Source organism: Ischnura elegans, chromosome 1 (assembly GCF_921293095.1).
Source record: "Ischnura elegans chromosome 1, ioIscEleg1.1, whole genome shotgun sequence".
Taxonomy (NCBI): domain Eukaryota; kingdom Metazoa; phylum Arthropoda; class Insecta; order Odonata; family Coenagrionidae; genus Ischnura; species Ischnura elegans.
The window spans coordinates 146,427,728-146,447,243 of NC_060246.1; the positions used below are offsets into that span (position 1 = coordinate 146,427,728).

General features: G+C 38.1%; 1 protein-coding gene across 2 annotated transcripts; it reads left to right on the forward strand.

Annotated features, from left to right (window-relative positions):
• Positions 1-7,407: 7,407 nt before the first annotated feature.
• LOC124171892 (protein AAR2 homolog) lies at positions 7,408-17,486 on the forward strand. 2 transcript variants are annotated; one of them, XM_046551288.1, is made up of 6 exons: positions 7,408-7,499; positions 7,598-7,807; positions 7,969-8,084; positions 8,168-8,287; positions 13,643-13,955; positions 17,021-17,486. In XM_046551288.1, exons 1-6 carry the CDS (start codon positions 7,447-7,449, stop codon positions 17,463-17,465), a joined length of 1,257 nt encoding a protein of 418 aa, XP_046407244.1. In that variant the 5' UTR covers positions 7,408-7,446; the 3' UTR covers positions 17,466-17,486. The 2 variants fall into 2 exon arrangements, with proteins under 2 accessions (XP_046407244.1, XP_046407251.1); XM_046551295.1 differs by having other exon boundaries at positions 7,439-7,807.
• The last annotated feature ends 2,030 nt before the right edge of the window (positions 17,487-19,516 follow it).

The following is a 19,516-nucleotide window of genomic DNA, read 5'->3' on the forward strand; positions in this document are numbered from 1 at the left end:
GTATTCCATTGATTGATCAGTTGATTGCTGGATCTGAACACTCCTTCTTTGAGATAAAAACCTGTTATGTATATTTATAACTTTTATACTCATATTTCAGCATAAAGTCTGAATCATGCAACATTTGACCTAGTGCAAGTCCGTGAAAGCTAGCAAATGAAGGTTTTCCTGCACAAAACCTAAAATGCTGGAATCGGTCATAGCTGAAATTATGCTGTACATGTATCTGAATTAGGGTGCTTGGTATGGTTTTCATGTTGTTAACCATGTGAAGCATTTTATTCTGAGAACAAAATGGAAATGCTGATGTAATTAATTGAAAGTGGAATGAACACCAATGGTAGGTAGTTTTTCAGGTATACATATATCCGGCGATGATGACAAAAAGCATACCATTTAGGATGTTACTTATTGTGTCGATTTCCTTCATGGCAATTCTGAATCAAACTTACTTGGAATCCTATATTACATAGTTGTAGTCCTTTACAATGTATGTTGTTTGAATCGTCAGACTTGCACTTGGCGTAAAGCCTCTGGATCACATGATCCGCAGGTTCATGTATCACGTGATTTAGAGGCTTAAGATGTTCTTTTCTTCAAATGCTATATTTTTAAGTTTTTCTCTCTGTAATTGTGACTACAATTTTAGGCTTTCTGGCATGTTAAATACACCAAAGGATGGAGTTCGCCATGAAAAAATATTTGACTTAGCATGGCGAACTTCACCCTTTGGTGTACTTAACTTTGCACCCGTGCGCGTGATTGCATACAAAGTCACTTGTTCCTGCAGTGCTTTCTGGCATGTACCCATCAACAGTCGGTTTTTGGTTGTGGAGGGTTTGTCATTCATTATAAATTCATGGCTTGCCAATGTTTTGCTCTTAAACATATTTGAGCATCTTCAGGATTTAGGATGGAAATGTATCCGACTGATACTTTTTTCACTTGAGCCCTATTGCTCCACAAGATCAAAAAGCTTGCAAAAATGATATTTACACTCAATGACTGACCCTATTTAACAGAAAAATCAAGTACATTGTATACAATGGTAGTGGTCTTCAGAACCTCACCAAGGTCCTATCTAATTGCATAATTCCTTAAGCAATAAAAAAATTCTGAAGTGAAATGTATGTGTTTTATATATTGGGAAATACATGGCTGAAGTTGAAGCCACAGAATGCATACACCAGTTGTGGGTCGTGCACTGAGGTCTATATGCAGAGTTCAACCCAGTTGGTAAGTATGGGAGTCAAGTCATGGACTATTCATCCATGTAACTATTCTATTCCTTGTGATTCATTCATCCATGTGCAATTCATCGATAAATTAAATCAATGTAAATCTATTAAATTATCTAATCAACAAACATTAAGTCTTACATTAAATCATTTTACAATGTTATACAAAATAATACAAAAACTAGTTATTCTAGTAAGTCCTTTGTTATTGAAACCTGCTTTCTTTCTGGTATGAGGCTTAATTTCTATCCTGGTCATTTGAATTGGAATGCATTGTGTACCTGAGAAGTATTATGCAATATTATATATCTGTTGTTTAAGTGCCTATTGATTACTACGAAATTGATCCATCTGGGATATACATATCTTGTTTTCTAAATTTACGCCACATCATACCTCATGTCCATGAACATGTCTTACAAAATATAAAGTTATATTGGAATTTTTATCACTATAAGAATGTGTTTGAAGAGATTTTCGTCAATGGTTTTATTTATATAACCTACCTCTTAAGTTTTTTTAAATATAACATTAATGCATTGTAGTGCGAATAACATTCATTACAGCCTTACTATTTGGAAATTTTATGGAAGGTTATGGGAAAGCATTTATATTTTTGCACCAAATTTCTGAGAATATGAACCCTCTTATACAGATGGATATAGAAACCTTGTCAGAGATATTTTATAAATGTGATCTAATTTAACCTCAAACCCATGTAGGGATCTGATAAGGAACTTGGGTCACGGAGATCTGGCATGTCAAGGCTTTTGCAATATCATTTGTGAACACAGAAAAACTTCTTACCACTACTTAATTCATTCACATGATGCCTTAACCCTTTCAATGCGGCAACGTGAGATGATAATTTTGCCGGTAGCGGAAAGTTTTTTTTTGTACAATACGATTATTTCTGCATTTTTTAGGCTTAATATGTTACTTTTATTCTTATTGTACACTTTTTTGCTGAAAAATAAATATTTTTTATTTTGACATTTATGGATGTCACCCGCGTCGTAGGATGACCTCTGTGGTATGCAACCCGCATTGCCAAACCCGCTTTTCTATCTCTTGATGGAATTTTTTGCCTAAACTCTAGTCGTTCGACACATTCATCTGCATTATTTATTCGGAATCAAAAGATATTAAGTCCATTTATTTTAAGAGCTTTAAAGCCAAGTAATTTTGTTGGTTTTTATCCACAAATCAATTAGAGTGCTTTTATAAGGATTTCTCTACGTACTACATACGTTTATGAATATTTTTTCGTATTTAATACGCAATAATACAAAAGGAATTGAAAACGTACTATTAGTCATCGTAACGGAAAAATTTGCTCCCTTACTGTAATCTTTTGGCGCTTAGGGTATAAACAATGGTTTGGTTAAAAAATTTTGAAATCTAAGAAATTCTGTGGTAAAAAGTATTTTATTTTCACAAAAATATCATTAGCAAAAATTTGGCATTTGAAATTTTGAAATCAATCGAAAAAAATCATAATTATATGCACAGTGAAAATGAAAAACAATAAAAATCTCGAAATATATATTTCTAATTAGTAATCATTAAAAACATTTATACCCTTTCATGAAATTCTTGGAAGCAAGGGTGCAAGCAAAGTCCAGGCTCACCTTCACAGTCAGGACAGATGTAAATTACTGCTTTTCGCACTCCCTTTGCATAGCACACTCTACATCTTTTTTGAGGTTTTTTACCCTTCGTCCCATCACCAGCTATCGCCGGAAAGTGGGAGAGACCCTTTTTTGGTTGAGGGGATGGGGGCAAGGCACTTATTTTTGAGGACAATAGGGACTCTATTACCTCCATTCTATACTCATACAAGCTCTTTTTGTTGCCACTGAATTTATTGTAGAGTATGTAGATATTTATCAACATTATTTGGAATAAATGAATGGCAAGTTTTTTGTACCACTTGAGGGACTTGTGCTGGCAGGTGTAGTAGGACAGCAACTGGTCGCAGTGATCGACACCACCCATAAACTTATTATACTCCACCACTGCTTCCGGTTTACCTCTCCCCGACCTTTCAGTGGGTACGAGGTTACACCCGAACTCAGAGGATATCAGAGACACATCCCTCTTATCCCTCCAGCGGAAGACGCAAATCCCCTCCTCACTCCAACGAGCAACAATCTGGTTTTTTGCCAGTTTGTGCCCAAAAACCTCTCTCGGGTTCTCTTTTCTTGCCGCACGGAGGGTCCCTGTGCAGTAAGTTTTGCATTTAATTAGATCCCTAGCTAGTGGAACGTTATTATAATAATTATTTAAAAATACACTATGCCCCTTATTTTTAAAGTCTTCCAAAAGTTTGTGCACCACTTTGTCCCCATGTCCACGTCCACCCACATCGCTATCCCCAGAGCCCGCATAAACTATCATACGATGCACTAACCCCGCTGGCTCACAGAGCATGTACATTTTTATGCCATGTTTGTGCCTTTTCCCCTGCATATACTGCCGGAAATTCAATCGCCCTCGCCAAAGCAGCATTGATTCGTCTATGCATAGTTCTCTTCCAGGGGAAACACAGGAAGTCATTGTTCTATGAAAGCAATTCATTAGTGGCCTAACTTTATATAGCCGATCAGATGGAACAGGTTCATTTTCATCTGCATTTTTTGCAAAATGAAGGGCTTGCAATATCCCAAGAAAGCGATCCCTTGCCATGGATTGGCGAAATAACCGAAAGCTGAAAAAAATCGACTTTTTCCAATAGTCCGATATTCTATTTGTGCGGACCGTCCCCATGTGAAAGAGCAGGCCCAACCAAACCTCGAACTCCTCTCTGGTCAGTGGCCGCCAGTCTGTTATCCTTGCACGGGGCGATGGATTTCCCAGAAATATGCACTCTGCATTCCTTTCTGTTTCCCTTATGACTAGGTCAAAAAACTCGTCGGTAAACACGAGGGAAAAGTAGTCTTTGGCGGTCGAGCCACTTGGAAGTTTCTTTAGACCAGGGGATCCAACAAAGGAAAGGGTATTCCTATTCACTGGGGGATTAGCGGCCCAAACAGCCTCAGATGTAACGGTACCCCTAGCCGTTTCGGTACCCCTTGCCGCCTCGGTCGTACAAGATTCACCGCCACTTTCTGAGTCACTTTCTCCTGAGTCAGAACCGTCAGAGTCGATAACAAGTGAAGACCCGCTAGAAAAATTGTCATCCGAAGAGTCCATGGCGAGAGCACGAATTTCATCCTCCCTTAGCGTTTTCCTCGGTTGTTTTTTCTTCGAGGCTATTAAATAAAAAGAAAAACATTTTAATCATTTTTTTATCCTGCGAATAACTCACTCTATATTAATTTGCAAGTGTATATAAATGCAGCCACTTACCAGAAAGACCAGAGGGACCGGGTGTTTCATCGTCAACTGGGTTCATCGTAGGGTTATTTTCTCTTCGGCTCGTACCCTGCGAGACTCTTCTCTTCATCTTCAGTGAGGAGGTAAATACACTGAAGAAAAATTTAATAAAAGCCTCAGTTAGTTCCCAATACAAGTATGATGGAACGGGAAGAAATGAAAGCAAAAAACTAATAATATTAGGCAGTGTATAACTAAGTATTATGGATATTTGAATTTTTAATTTCAGAAGAAAATGACCTTTCGAGGTCAATCATTTTATAACCAATAAGAAAACTAAATTTGATACCTCATAAAATCATTACAACACAAAAATAAGATGTATGAATATTTTTTTCTAACGATGGAAAAACGTGCTAATAAAAGATACTTTCGCTTACCTCTTGAGATACAAAGGTGAATCCGTTGAGAAAAAAGTTGTCTTCGGAAGTTCAGGTGACAGCAATATAAGCACTATGAAATTATCCGGAAATGTCACAGAAAAATTTTGGCGAGCACAAACACTATATAATAATATTTTTAAATATAATCCGATATTTCGGGGGTCCAAATAGCACAAAAACACTGTCTAACAACGACCCAAGGTGATTATCACTTGGAAAATCTTGAAAAAAAAACACCGATTTTCCAAAACTCGCAAAAAAATCAGTTTTCGACGGAAACGGAAACGGAGCACACTACACGACGGCTAGAAACCAACTGCAGAGCGTAGAAAAAGAAGCAAGTCAGAAGAGAGGCGCGTAGTCCCGTTACGCCCATTCATCTGAGACCCAAGGCCGTGACAGCCCTCGGCTGTCATCCGCGCCAGTGGCTGGGAGCGGATGACAGCCCTGGGCTGTCATCCGCACTGAATGGGTTAAGCGCAGACATAAAAGTAAATTCACAGGTAAGGAAAGAAGGGGATAGGAATATATAATATATGTCAGGTCACATTTTTACCCTCTGATTTCTGGCTTTTTCCATCTACCTCAGCTCTGTTGTCCTTGTCCTTTTACTATCAGATGTTCCTTAAGAGATTCACTCTTAACACTGATAAAAAAGTTCCAACTTCGAAAGCTCCCGAGTTTTATTTTTTCCCGTGTGAATTTTCTTTTTCTGTTTGTATGTTTTAGTGATAGTGGTTTGATGCTCCAAGGTTGAGAGCATGGTATCTTGGAATCATTGAATGATGGTGATGAGTAGGTTTGTACTGCTTAAACCCTTCGAAATCTGCCTCATGATATAGTTAGACCCCTCTAAGGGGTCTAATAATAGGGTAGTTTCCTTCATCAAAGAAAACGAAAGGCATTGATTGTATTTGGTTTTAGAAATACCGTTTTAGACGAATGGCAATGGTCAATTTTATTCTCATTTTATAAAGGCCAGATTGGCGCCCATGCGATGCCACTCCACGTGACGTCACAGGGACCTAGTTTCTGTACGAGTTGATAGGAGTTTTACATCGTCTGAGTTTACCAATTCATGCATGAGGCACAGAGCTCAGGGAAACATGTCTTAATAATCACCTATTAAAACTGGCTAAAGTCGGATTAATAATCCTCATTTAAGCCGAGCACTACCAGCTAGCAGGGTACTTGGCTACCTGCTAGCATCCTGCGTCGTATCAGCGCTCAAAGCTTCGCCCCAAGGTCACCTCACTTGTGGCAGCGGGAACCAGAACGACGTCACACGGAGATTTCCTGGCATTCATACTTAGCTGTTGTGTTCTCTCACGCTTGAAAATTTTCACTTTTCATTTAATCACAAAAAATAGATATCGTCATTTAAAAATCTAAAAGCGTGAAATACGTACTCCAGGAGTAATAATCTTTCAATTTAGGCAATAAAAAAATAATAGGATACCCTTCAAATTAAAATTATGAAATTAAAAAACGCCTTATTGATGGATTCTTTTCCGTCAGAGACAATGTTATATTTTCCGTACATTGCCTTGTGGTCACCCTCTAGGTGATCAAAGTGGTGGCTGGTGATTATATATCCAGGTTGTGCATTAGAGAAGATACACGATGATGAAAAAGGGCATGAAGTTCAAATGAATGCCGCTAAATGGTACTGAATGCATTGACGGACTAGGATCCTGAGCGCAGGTAGTGTAGCTGCCGCCTACACTACCTGCGAGTTACATCACCAAATATGCGTGTGCGCACTCGCCTTGTGTTGAGTCTGCACCAAGCACCCATTTGAACATGGTCCCCCCCGCTTACCTTGTCCCGCCTGAGCACCCACGAGCGATTGCGTATATGCGGCCGGTGTGATGCCATGGGATCACACACTTGTAGGGCGGTGAATTCACCAAGGAGATAGCAGTAGCGTTTGGAGCTTTATATCCTATCTCTCTGTGGACAGGATTTATTTCTTTCTCTTTGCAAAAGAATACATAGTTTTCGTTTATAATTCATTCATCTTTGGGTGTGCAGTTGCTAACATGCGTATAGGCATGCGCCGCCACTTGGTGATCACCTCCACAGATTTGATGATGCTCTCGGGAATATTCGTTGCTAAGAGGTCTAGTATGCTACCACGTGTATTTAAAAGAATTTGAGAATAAAACATTATCATCATCAACTTTCTACTTCATTAATGGATCATTAGACATTTCATTGGTTGATACATGGCCTCCTTTAATACTATATATCCTTTTATACATAAGTATTAAAGAAGGCCATGGTTGATATCATCGTGATGGAAATAATGACGGAAAAGAATCTATCGTATAACCCGCCACTGACGCGACAGCAACTACGTAGTTCCCGTTTTGTCACAACCTTTGGCAGCGCCACATGAGCGGCATGAAGGGCGGAAACGCGTAGACCAGCGTAAATAATAACACATGAAATTATGTTTTTGTTTTCTTTGTGATCTTTCCAGACTGCAGCACTGCAGGTCTTGCTCTTCGAAGATAGTGTTGAAACGTTTTGTAAGTGTACCTGCGATGCCATATGATATAACTTGAAGTTTTTGATCTTTGTTTCTCGGCGTAGAGCGAGATCCTCCCTGAATATGGCTTCGACTTCGAAAGTTGAAATCGGCCAAGAAGTTGCAAGACAAATGCTCGTAGAAGGAGCTGTACTTATTATTCTAGATATGCCTATTGGAACGGAATTTGGAATCGATCTCAAGTCGTGGAATACCGGGGAGAAGTTCAAGGGGGTGAAAATGATACCGCCAGGGTTGCATTTTGTTTTCTACAGGTGAATTGAATTTGATTGCTTTATTCTTCTCTTGAATTTGGAGAGTTTAGATGACTCATGAAATTTGGGAAAAGTCGCTTTGCTTGTAACAACCGTTTTCAAATCATTTCGCATGCTAAATTTATGTTCTCAACAGTTCGGTGTTTTCTTATTTTTTACAGTCCTGTTAATGAGTATGGTGATTCAGCTCCTAGATCAGGATTTTTTTATTGCTTTAATAAATCTGAATTCCTTGTTAGGAAATGGGATTCCTCCACGGAGTCACTCAGTGAAGAAGGTAGTCACCGCAAATATTTTTGCATTTATGTCTGAATCTTCTGAGAATTCGTTAACATATTTATTATCCTTGTGGTTGTCTAGTTGGTTCTCCTGAGGAAGTTGCACGTTTTAAGAAGAATATCCTCAACATGGATAAATTCCTGGGCGCCTACCCCTTGGATGTTTGGAAAACGTGGAAAACTTTGACCAACAAGATATCAGGTAATATACCTTGTAACTGGTCAATCTTGACACGATGTCGTGGATAATGTAGAGTTTTCGGTGACAGTTTACCGACGAAAATTATCGTTGACGGTACAAGTATACTGTTGCCACTTTTAAGCATAGAATCGTGTTTGACGTCGAAATCATGAACTATTATGTGAGTACCTAACAGTCGTTCATTTCGGTCTCTTCAGAGGAACTTTCTCAGTGGAATTTAATATTTTAGAAAACCTCAAATTCTGCCGCAATAATGCGGGTAATTTCCTTCATTACGTTAGGTTAAACATCCTCATTTTTGAGACCGTTTGCTTGGTATGTTGATTTTGGTGCACTTTAAATTTTTCAGTGAAGGTTTTCTATGTTATTTGTAGCATTATCCCCTGGAGCACTGCAACGTAGGTCATGTTCTTGTGTTGTTGAATGCCTTAAAGGTAAAAAGCTGCAATTTAGAAGAAAAAAAGTAATGAGGTTAATGATGATGATTTCATCACTAATCAGGAGTTTCACATCTTGCTTTTATGTATTGAGCTCTGGAGCTTAATTAGTTGCATTTTCCCGGTTATATTTCTGCTAAAGTTAAAAATGAGTAAAAATATAGCAATCCTAGAAAGTGCTCCATGATCACCCACAAGCAATATCTCAAATTGATGATGGCAGCAATGGATGGATTCATTGTTCTCTATCTTTGTCCACAATCAATCTCTTTTTCCCAGTTAATAGCGTGCAATCTGGTGTAAACTATTTCTTAGCTCAGAGTTCTTATCGTTTCAGCTTGGAGGGAAATTATGGTCAACAGTGGCGCAGCGAGGGGGGAGGTTTTGGGGGTTAAAACCCCCCCCAGAACTCAGAGAAATTTTTAAGTTTAACACTTTCAGTGCGGATGACATATATATATGCCATGAAGGCTTTTCCACTCAGGCGGATGACATAAATGTATGTCTTCGGGAGTTCGTTTTTCCGCTGGTCACTAGGTGCTCCGAGCGTGCCTAGCGATACTTTTTCACCCTCCCGGAGTTCGGGAGTAACCTTACACCATTGCGGAAGTGTCCGTTCCTAGTTCTACATGTTCCTTCATTTTTAGTGGTTTTTTGTTTACTTTAGTGCTATTTTTGGAACAATTTGGCAGGTTGAGATTTTTCTTTTAATTTCCTTCACCTCTTTTTCATTATTCTTATCGTAAATATCATCATCATGTCTTACATATGGATTATTTTTTTAAATTTGTTTTTTACCTTCATTTTTAATTTATTCATATTTTATGTGCTATCACAAAAATTATGATTAGACTAACTTTTTTATTAAAGATATTTATCCCTGTTTCATACTCACTACATAATAAAAATATGATCTTAGTGCGGTGCTTCAGTTAATTATGTTATATTTGAATTTCTTTTTCTAGGAACTTTTTTTATTATTGCAAATTACGTTTATCCTGGGTGATTTTTTGGGGTCTTTATCCTACTTTTACGGCATATTTTCTCATTCGTTTCTCTAGGTCAATTACCAATCCTCTATTCATTCCGATTTTATTTCATTTTCTGAGTTATTCATACGTGTTGGGGTTAGTTGCAGATTTTCTTCCTTTTCATATAAAAATAACATTAATCACGTATGCAACACTGCATTACATTATGTACAGTATTGGTCTGTATTTTTTTACTCGTTTATTTGTTTCCTTAGCTTTGTAAACGAAATTGCGGAAATGAATAGATAAACTCAGAGGTATTTTAAGCATTACGGCATTCAACCATTATTTATTCCGTTTAAATAGTATTTTTATCTTATTTTTTAATTTATTCAAATCTTATGTGCAACCACAAAAATTATGATCAGACTTAGTTTTTGTAAATAATGTGTATTCCCATCTCAAAACTTACTATTTTATTCCAAAATGTTTCCATGCGGTCCATAAGGTTGTATTTTATACTTTCTTAATAATTTTTTAAATCATTATTGCAAATTACGTTTTTTTACATATTTTGGGTTTTTTTCCTAATTTTACGGCATATTTTCTCAGTCATTGCTCCACATCAATTACTTGTCCTCTGTTCATTCTGGTGTCTTCATTTTGTAGGTCATTATTACATTCTAGTGTTAGGTACAAATAGTCTTATTTTTCATAAAAACTAACATATTAATCACATATGCAACACTCCATTACAAAAATTGTACTATTTTGTTGGATAAATTTTAAGGCTCAAGGTTGGAGTCCCTCCCTACCAGCGGCATTTCCAGGATATTTTCTTTGAAATAATCCTCTCATAGACGGAGAAAAATGCAGAAAGCATTTTCCTCTGAAATCCTTCACCAAGGGCCTTCACTAAGGGTATAATGGATTGGAAGCCGTTGGGCAGGGAGAACTGGAAACTTGGCTGGGCCTTCTTCTCCACATGGGCGCAATTAGGGTTAACACGATTTCTAACGATTGGAGGTCAGAATTAGTGTGAATACCGATATTCGGGAGAAAATGTGCCGTGATAGGTTTTTAGGAATGATGCAGGCTCTTCATTTCTCAGCTAACCGTGAAGACATCCGTACGACAGTGACTACGATTTGCCCAGAATGTGAAGGTCAACCAGGGCTCTGTCTAAGGCCTTCCTTTCAAATATATCATAAAAATTTGTGAGAATTTTTATTGAAATGTTTCATTTTGCAATAACTCTGAGGTAACATAGATTTGCTTTGATTAAAAAAATGTTTATTCCATAAATTTATATTTTTATTGCCGTTCATTGTGTGTTCTACTTCTGTGACTTGTAAAAATTAAATCAATGGCCGTTGAAACAAAAAAATACACGTAAAGACTAATTCCAAGATATTTTTGTCATTAACCTAAGGAATCAACGGTAGAAGAAGTATTATAAACGGAAATATGAAAAGTTCACTCCTTCATACAAGGAAAATTGCATGTGTGTAATGCGGGTTGCGTGAATTTTCAGTTACTGGTGACGGGTGGCATACATGTATGTCATTAAGGTTTTTTACAAATTGCGTGAAGTAGAAACAAAAGAAATTGCAAATTCTGTTGTATTACTTCCAAGATCACCGTTATGAAGAAAAATCACTCATCCGTCACTGGAGGTTTCGGCAAAAATATCATCCGCATTGAATGTGTTAATCCATTTTATTTAATTGGATTGATATAACTAATAGAATAGTGTAAGGAATAAATAAAATATCCCTCAGAAAGCCTTAAAACTCACCATTTTGAGCCATTTATCTTAAAATTCCCCAATTTATTAATCTCGTACTTACCGCTTATCCTGGTGGGTAGTCCATACCCTCACACACCTCGGTATTAGTTGCACCTAAACCCCCCCCCCCCCCCAGCCTTAATTCCTAGCTGCGCCCTTGATGGTCAATATTAAATTTTTCATTATTTTGTGAGGCTTACATATAGCTGCCTTTCTCTATGCTAATAGCATAGAAAGCTAATTGCCTGATGCAGGTTATAACCTATATTATTTCCATAAAATTGCTTAATGATAGAGCCATCAACATCTTACATGATATACTGTATAATTAATGCTCATTAGGCCACAAAGATCTATTGAGTCCATGAAAGCATTTTTTTTAACTGACTAGTTTCCAGCAGGTGGTACATAGCTGAAATATAATTCCATTTTTCCTGCAAAGCATTTTAAAGCCTGTTTACACGGTATATTAACCTGTACAAGTTAATGTTTAAACGTATGAGTGAACATGAAAATGTACCGTGTAACCACCCAGCTTGTGCGAATGCATGGACAGAAAATAGAGCCTATTCTGATATGGTTCATGGATTCGTACATGTTCCAATCTGGTCCATAAAAATCATTCACACAAACAGACATTAACTCATGCGGGTTAATGTACTGTGTAAAGTGGCCTTTAGATTAAATGAGCCATGTGTATTATTAAAATTAATCGATTTTAAAGTTTAAACCTCACACCAATTACCACAAGATCTCAGGATATTGGAGTGGAAAGCAGTTTAGGCATTGGCCCATAAAGCCAATAGCCTATTGCTAGATTCCTCGTACATGTGATTATTCATATTCCTTACTAGTAAATGTCATCTTAATTTGTGACAACTGACATTATCTGGTGAATGGGCTGTGAAGAAACCTACACCTCACTTCTGGGTAGGAATCCCTTAATAACCGTGAGTCTGGTGTGTTACGGGAAACAATAAAATATATCGTTGAGCTATTATCAGTCAAAGTGGTATTTTTCAACAAATAAAATTAGTGCTCTGATGATTTTCAGTTATTATATGTAAAAATATACCCAAAGTTTTTTCTAGTGTGCCTACTTAAAGTCAATATTGTGGTCATTAATGCTTTCAATTTTGATGGATATATCTTACTGAACGTGGTTTTCGCTTGCATAAATGGAGGTCAAGACAAACACCTATGCACAACTTTGCTTTTCACGTTCTATTTTAGTTCCTTGACACATCTAGTAAGTACTCCTACCAGGGGTAGCAGCATGAAATACCTCTTAGGAATGAATATTCCTGAGTGGATCATAAGAACTGAGGCAGTGACTCGTATTAGTGACAACAAGGCAGTGTATGGAAAATACCATATCGTCTCAAATAGAAAGTCTGTTCCAAGAAGAAGGGTCTACTAATTCCATAGTGCTCTTGTATTTAATAGTCATCATTGCTGGTTTACAATCCTAAGATTAATTTGATGGTTACTTTTAAAATTTTGAAATAATTTTTCTTAAATATAGTATGTCCCCTTTTGATTTTACTTATCGCTCATTTTCACTGGGTGATCATTATTTTTTGATGAAGTGTCTTGTAAATATATTTTCACTCCAACATTGCACTAAATTCACAATGTTTCACAGTAGGGACTAAATTGGCACCTAATGGCCTGCAAACTGAAAAAAAAATTATCCTCCCCCTTCTTAACCCTATCATTCAAGGGCTGTCCAGAAAGTAACAGACATTTTGTCATGGTGCTGTAGTGGGCGGGACTTGTGCCACTATCTTGGCATCAGTGTGTTTCTACACTCCATGCGCAATCAGCCGTGGTATCATGGGCATCATGCTCATCGTAATTTGTATGCAGTGGAGTGTTAAAATGAGCGCTGCAATTGAAAATCCCACCAGTTGTCAAGTGCTAGCTCTGACAAGGTTTTCGCTGTCAAAAATTCACAAATCAATTGAAATTTATTGCCAGATTTGCGATGTGCACGGTTAAGGAATGACTCAGAAAATAATCACATGCAAAACGGACCACTTCATCAGTCCACTAGGCTATTATGCTGCCTCAATAGATATTATATGAAGAAAATATTTCTTGAATGCTGTGTGATGAGTTCACATTTTGAAATTATCTTTCAATCATTTTTTTTCAGATAAACTAGTGAAACAATTCACCCCAGAATTGGGATTGATCAAATCAGCATTAGAGTTAATTCCTTGCACAAAAACAGAAACTGGAAAAGTTAATGGGAGAAGAATTAATTGCCGTAATTACACCAGTCTTGCCACTCTTGAAGAAAAAGAGAATGCTCTTCTTCCTCAAATGAAACCGTTTCCTGGGACTGAGTTGCGCTTCACTGCTATACCTGAACAGCATTTTCCACCAGGGGCATCACCATCTGAAATTACTCGCCATTCCCTTGACTCTAGTTATGTGTTGGAGAAAATGCTTTCTTGTTGTGATAGGTAAGTAGGTCAAGTGCCCCTTTGATGAATCTTTGTGTTTTGCAGTGTGTTTTAGGTAAATTTCAGAGGTTGTAAATTTGGGCCAATTGTTTCTTTTAATGCTAATAAAAAAGTTATTCTAAATAATTCTACGTGTACTTATATACCGTCTAAGCGTGTGTTAGAGAGACACCTTTTTTCCCAAAAATTGCAGCCGAAAATGGGGGTGCGTCACTTACATGATTTTCGCATTTTCCCTCCCCTGCCCGGTCGTAAGTCCATGGGGAACTGAGTGGCCTCAGTTTTCAGGCTGAGTCAGTCATCTGAAACCCTAGATCAAAAAGAAGTGGTAGGCAGAGGAGTTCCTCCCTTGGTGACGTATTTTTACAATGCTCCTGTTTGCATTTCTTACTCGTAAGGATCGAGCCGTCCTTTCGGTGCCTCAGAGGTTAACTTGAAAAATATCTCGGAGGGTTTTTTGCTCCGGAGTGCGCCCTAAATTTACTGCTATGAGTGGTCATCCCGCGGCGTTTATACTGCGTATAGGTATCGCATATCAAACTTAGAGAAACACATAGTTTTGAAGGGCAATGCCTGGTTAATAGTTAACATCTGTCTTGCCAAGTAATTTCCATTAAGCTATGGGCCTGATTCTTCAGAAATCATCTTCAGACGCTATTATGATGATTATTGCTATTGAAAATTATAATGATGTTAAAATCTGCTGTTTAAAAAAATCAAACAAGTGTGTACATTGTTGGACTAAATGGCGGATAGAAGAAATTGGAAATGCTTGTTAGTGAAGAGCACTGAAGGAGAGGTAGGGGGAAGGAGCATGCTGCCTCCATCTTTCAAGCAACGAGGCTACTAATGAAAGAGCAAGGGATGAAGACGTCCGATTTTGCAAGTGATGCCGTTGTCTTCGAAGCGAAGGGGCGAAGGTGATATATGCCATTTGAGTTGCCTGAAATTTCCATTCCATCTCGTTTGTTTAAATACGGTCATGCTATGCTTGTTTCTTCCAAAATTTTGCTGTTGGGACTATGTTGAACATTAGTAGCCTAGTAACTATAAAGCCTTGTGTCAATCAATTAGAGCTCACAAAACTTAAATGCTGTCAGATATGCATCGCATTAGGTCTCATTCTTTTTTGAACCTCGTGCACGTCATACAATTGCTGAAAGCTATCAAGATATCTTCGGACTCAGTAGGTGACTCACCTAGCATTTGGCCTCCCGAAACTGGTAGCATTGAACCTGGTAGTCTGAAAGAGGTCAGTCGGTGAAGGATGAAACATGTTTCCATTGTTCCCAAGTAACTTGATATTTTCCTTCGAAAGTAATGATTTTTGGTCTGTGTGGTCTCGGAAAGGAAAAAAACCTTAGAGGCATGGGCTGATGAAGGGCCGAGGATGGTTTTGTAAAATCTACGCTTTGGTTATTATCTTGTGGCGCAGAGATTCCCCCGATTGTTGTTCAATCTTTTGACAAGATTCACGCTATTTGCCAGCTGTGTTTTGCCTTAAAATTTTCCAAGGCTGAAATTCTATTGCTATACTCCCTATGAGAGCTATTAAGCAAAATTGTTCGTGAGTAGGACAAGTATTGCAGGGCAACAGAATATGCGAAGAGAGGGTCGGAACTCTTTCTACTCCCTCTTATGGGATGTTGCATTCACAAAAGCATTGATTTGAAATTTTAGATTCAGATGCAATTTCTTCAGCAAATTTGGACCCAAAGTATGAGGTAAAAGGCATTATCCGTGGATATTTGGATCCAAGGTATCCGATAAGGGGTATCTGATCCGGTCATCCGTAGTAAGCATTTTTAGGTTAACACTACAATTGAATACCTACTTATCTCCAAGTGCAAAATATCGTGTAAATTTTGCTGCAGATTTTAGTCTATTTATTATTATTATAGTTTATCATTAAGCCACGTCAATTTTTGGTATTGAAAGTGGAAATATTGATAAGCGTTGAAAGTCAAGGCATACATCTGCAACACTGTGCAATAGAATTAAAAAAAAAAACGCTGCAAAATTTTTTTTCTTTGGCTCTGATGCTCAAAATATGAGTACGTCTCTTACACGCGTGCATCTCTAACATGCGTTTATACGGTATTTAGGTGACACGATTTTAAAGGCAACATGTGGAGGAAGAAATATGAAGTGATACAATAACTGGCGACAAAAATTGAACAAAATTAATAGTAGAGATATTTTTATGCCAAATAATGAAATTTCATGTAAAAATGAAGAAAGTAAATAAGTTAAAATGAAGTGAAAATATATTTTATGTAGAGAAGCATTGATTTAAATTATTAAGAACGGCCAGATGTCTCCTCCTGTCCTATGTGTTAATTTGGCCTGTAGATATGGAAAATATAATGAACGGTGAACAATCACATAAGTAAAGTTGTAACAATAATGGGCATTTTCAAGCTTATGCCTTAAATTTTTTTTTACTGAATTGCAAATATGTACCCACAAACAAGACAAGAAAAATTTAATAGAAAAATCCATTGAAAGTGTTAGTCTTGGTTGTACAAGTCAATAATAGCATTGGTTGGGCAAAATACTGAAGTAGTATCCCAACCAACTTGGTCTCTACCTGATATGAATATTTTAAGCATCTAACGGTATACAAAGAAACTGTACCAGCATGAAACTAAGAGAAAGGCTATGATCAAAAGTAGTGAAGTGATGCATGAATGTATGAGTATCATGGAATGTAAGCTTTTGTAGTGAGAGGCATCGTTGTTAACGGCTTTCGGGAGCAGCTGCGTATTGCGCTTTGTCGTGCGAGCTTTTGCGTCCATTGGAGGCCGCATCATCAGGCGATGAATGAAACCTTTTTCCGATTTTTCGTTCATCGCCTGATGATGCGGCCTGCAATGGACGCGAAAGCTCGCTCGACAAAGCGCAATACGCAGCTGCTCCTGAAAGCCATTAACAATGAATTTATGAGTAACTCGTACGTGAAAATTGCTGAATTTTGAATCCAGGATACCTGAGTATCCCAAAATTATCCACATAGTTATAGAGGATAATAATCTGTGCATATCTTTCTTTGCTTTTCTTTCCAGGCCATCTGATTTACTGGGTGAAGTTCAGTTTTCCTTTGTTTGTTTCTTGGTTGGACACAGTCTTGAGGCTTTTGAACATTGGATGCAACTTGTTGGCATCGTGTGTAGAGCTGAAGAAGCATTAGTGCAGCATTCAACTTTTTTTTCAGAGTTTATGTCCACATTGGAGCTCCAGTTGGTGTCTTCATGTGGTGATGACAGTGTGCCTGGGGGTCTCCTCGCTGATGTTGTTACGGGGAAAAATGCAATATATGCTGCTCTGAGAGCCCTTTTCCTGAACATTCGGGAAGGTGATAGTGTTGACACCAGGCTTAAGGCTAGAGCATTGCATTTGAAGGAACAATTAACTAACGTTATGGGCTGGGATTTTGGCCCTGATGAGGCTGAAGAGGATGAAGTGGAATCAGGAGAGTATGCCCCTGTAATTGTTGAACTTCCTGGCTGAAAATATATTTCTTAAAACCTTTATGAGTCATATCTATGCTACTATCTTTCTTAAAATTATCCACTCCTCTTCTTTGAGTTGACAGTAGTGGAAGGTATCTGAAATGGTGGAGGGAAACATATCGGGGTCATTCCTTCTCAATGCAACAAACATTTCTTGGTTGAAGCTGTCTCGGTTCATGGTAGTTGTAAGTGATGTTTTTCGGGTGTACCTTGTGTATTTGTCCGATGTTTCATCACTTTTTCATAGGAAATGAGGATATCCACATTTCCAATGGAAAAGTGACCAGAAATGGACACGAATCGTCAGGCAAAAACCAAACAAATACTCGGGGCACACCGAAAAAACATCACAATCAGCTCAAACTAAATATGTACTCTCCTGGCCGTTTTGTGGAAAAATAATTGTCTTTTTGTCCATTTTAATTGTTTTACTGTGTTGCAAAGAAAATTTACCTTGAGTCATATTATTTCTTCTATTTCACCAACAAATTATTGTAATTCATTTATTTAACCATTTACATTTTTCTCCCGAGCAGCATTTTGGCACCTTGGGGAATAAAATAGCATTTAATGACTCAAATCGCTTTGTCAAATACCTAACATTTAAAAATCTATATGCAATAAAATTAATACGGATAGGTACAAATATCACAAATTTAAGAATGCCACGTGGGAGAAAAATATTAATATCGAAATATTTTATAAAAGTCCTTTAATGAGTTTCCATTAAACTTTTTTTTTGGAATAATAAGGTTGACTAGTCTTCTTTATAATAAAATAACAGTTTGGGTCAATTCTGAACAGTATTTTAGAATAGATATTTTATTTACGGTTTTTCAAATCCTTAAATTGAACAGCTACAACCCTTGGCCCACAACCTTGTAGCGGTGGAAAGGCTTGCGAGTTCCTATGACTCCTAGAGCTGCACTGGTGGGATTAATTCTTTATTATTCCCAGTAGGGCCACCCATGCCAGATAGGTTGAAGGGTAGGAGCCAGACGAAAGGTAGTCCACGTGATGGTGTCATGTAAAAAAAAACACTGTTGGAATGGAAGTGGGAAACCCTACCAACTATCTCTTCCCTGAAACCATGGAGTACAACCGAATGAGCCTCTGAATCTCATCGACTGGGACCTGTCCGCAAAGGGCGGGTGTCGGGCACGGCAGCGAGGTTGGCAAGGTCCTCGGGGTCGTCAACATGCGAAATCCTTGCAGACACTTATCATCATCATCAGCATCAATGAAGAAGGAAGAAAAGAAGACCAAGAAGATGGAGAAGAAGAAGTCGGCTATAAATGTAGGGACGTGGAATGTGAGGACTATGATGAGGGCGGTGAAGTTAAAAAATATCAAAAGGGAAATGGATAAAGGGAGGATAGATATCTTAGGATAATGCGAGGTGAGGTGGAGGGATGGAGGGAAATATTGGAGTGATGGTTATAGGGTTATATAGAGTGGTGGAGAGCTGGGGCGCAGCTAGGAATTAAGGCTAGGGGGGGTTTCAGGTGCAACTAATACTAATGGCATACCTGCCAGGGTAAGCGGGAGGCCCTCTGCTGGAAAAAATTTAGATTAATGGTTCAAAATGGTGATTTTTACGGCCTTCTGAGGGATATTTTATTAATCCTCACACTATTCTATAAGCAATATTAATCCAATTATGTGAAATAGATTTGACTTAAAAATTTCTATGAGCTCTGGGAGGGATTTTATCCCCCAAACTCCCCCCCACTCGCTGTGCCACTGATGGGGAGGAAAGCCAGCGAAAGGTTGCTTTAGTATTAAACGGAAAGATGGGTAAGTGTGTGGTAGGTATAGACCAGGTAAGCGATAGGATTCTGGTGGTGGAAATGGAGGTGTGGCCCACCAACCTTGTGGTGGTTCAAGTTTACATGCCATCTAGCAATCATGGGGAGGAAGAAGTAGATGAGGTGTACGAACAGCTCGAGGAAATAATTAGAGACACCCCAGGTGAGAAAAATCTGGTCGTGAAGGGGGACTGGAATGCCTCAGTTGGAGAAGGGAGGGATGGACACAAAATAGGAGATT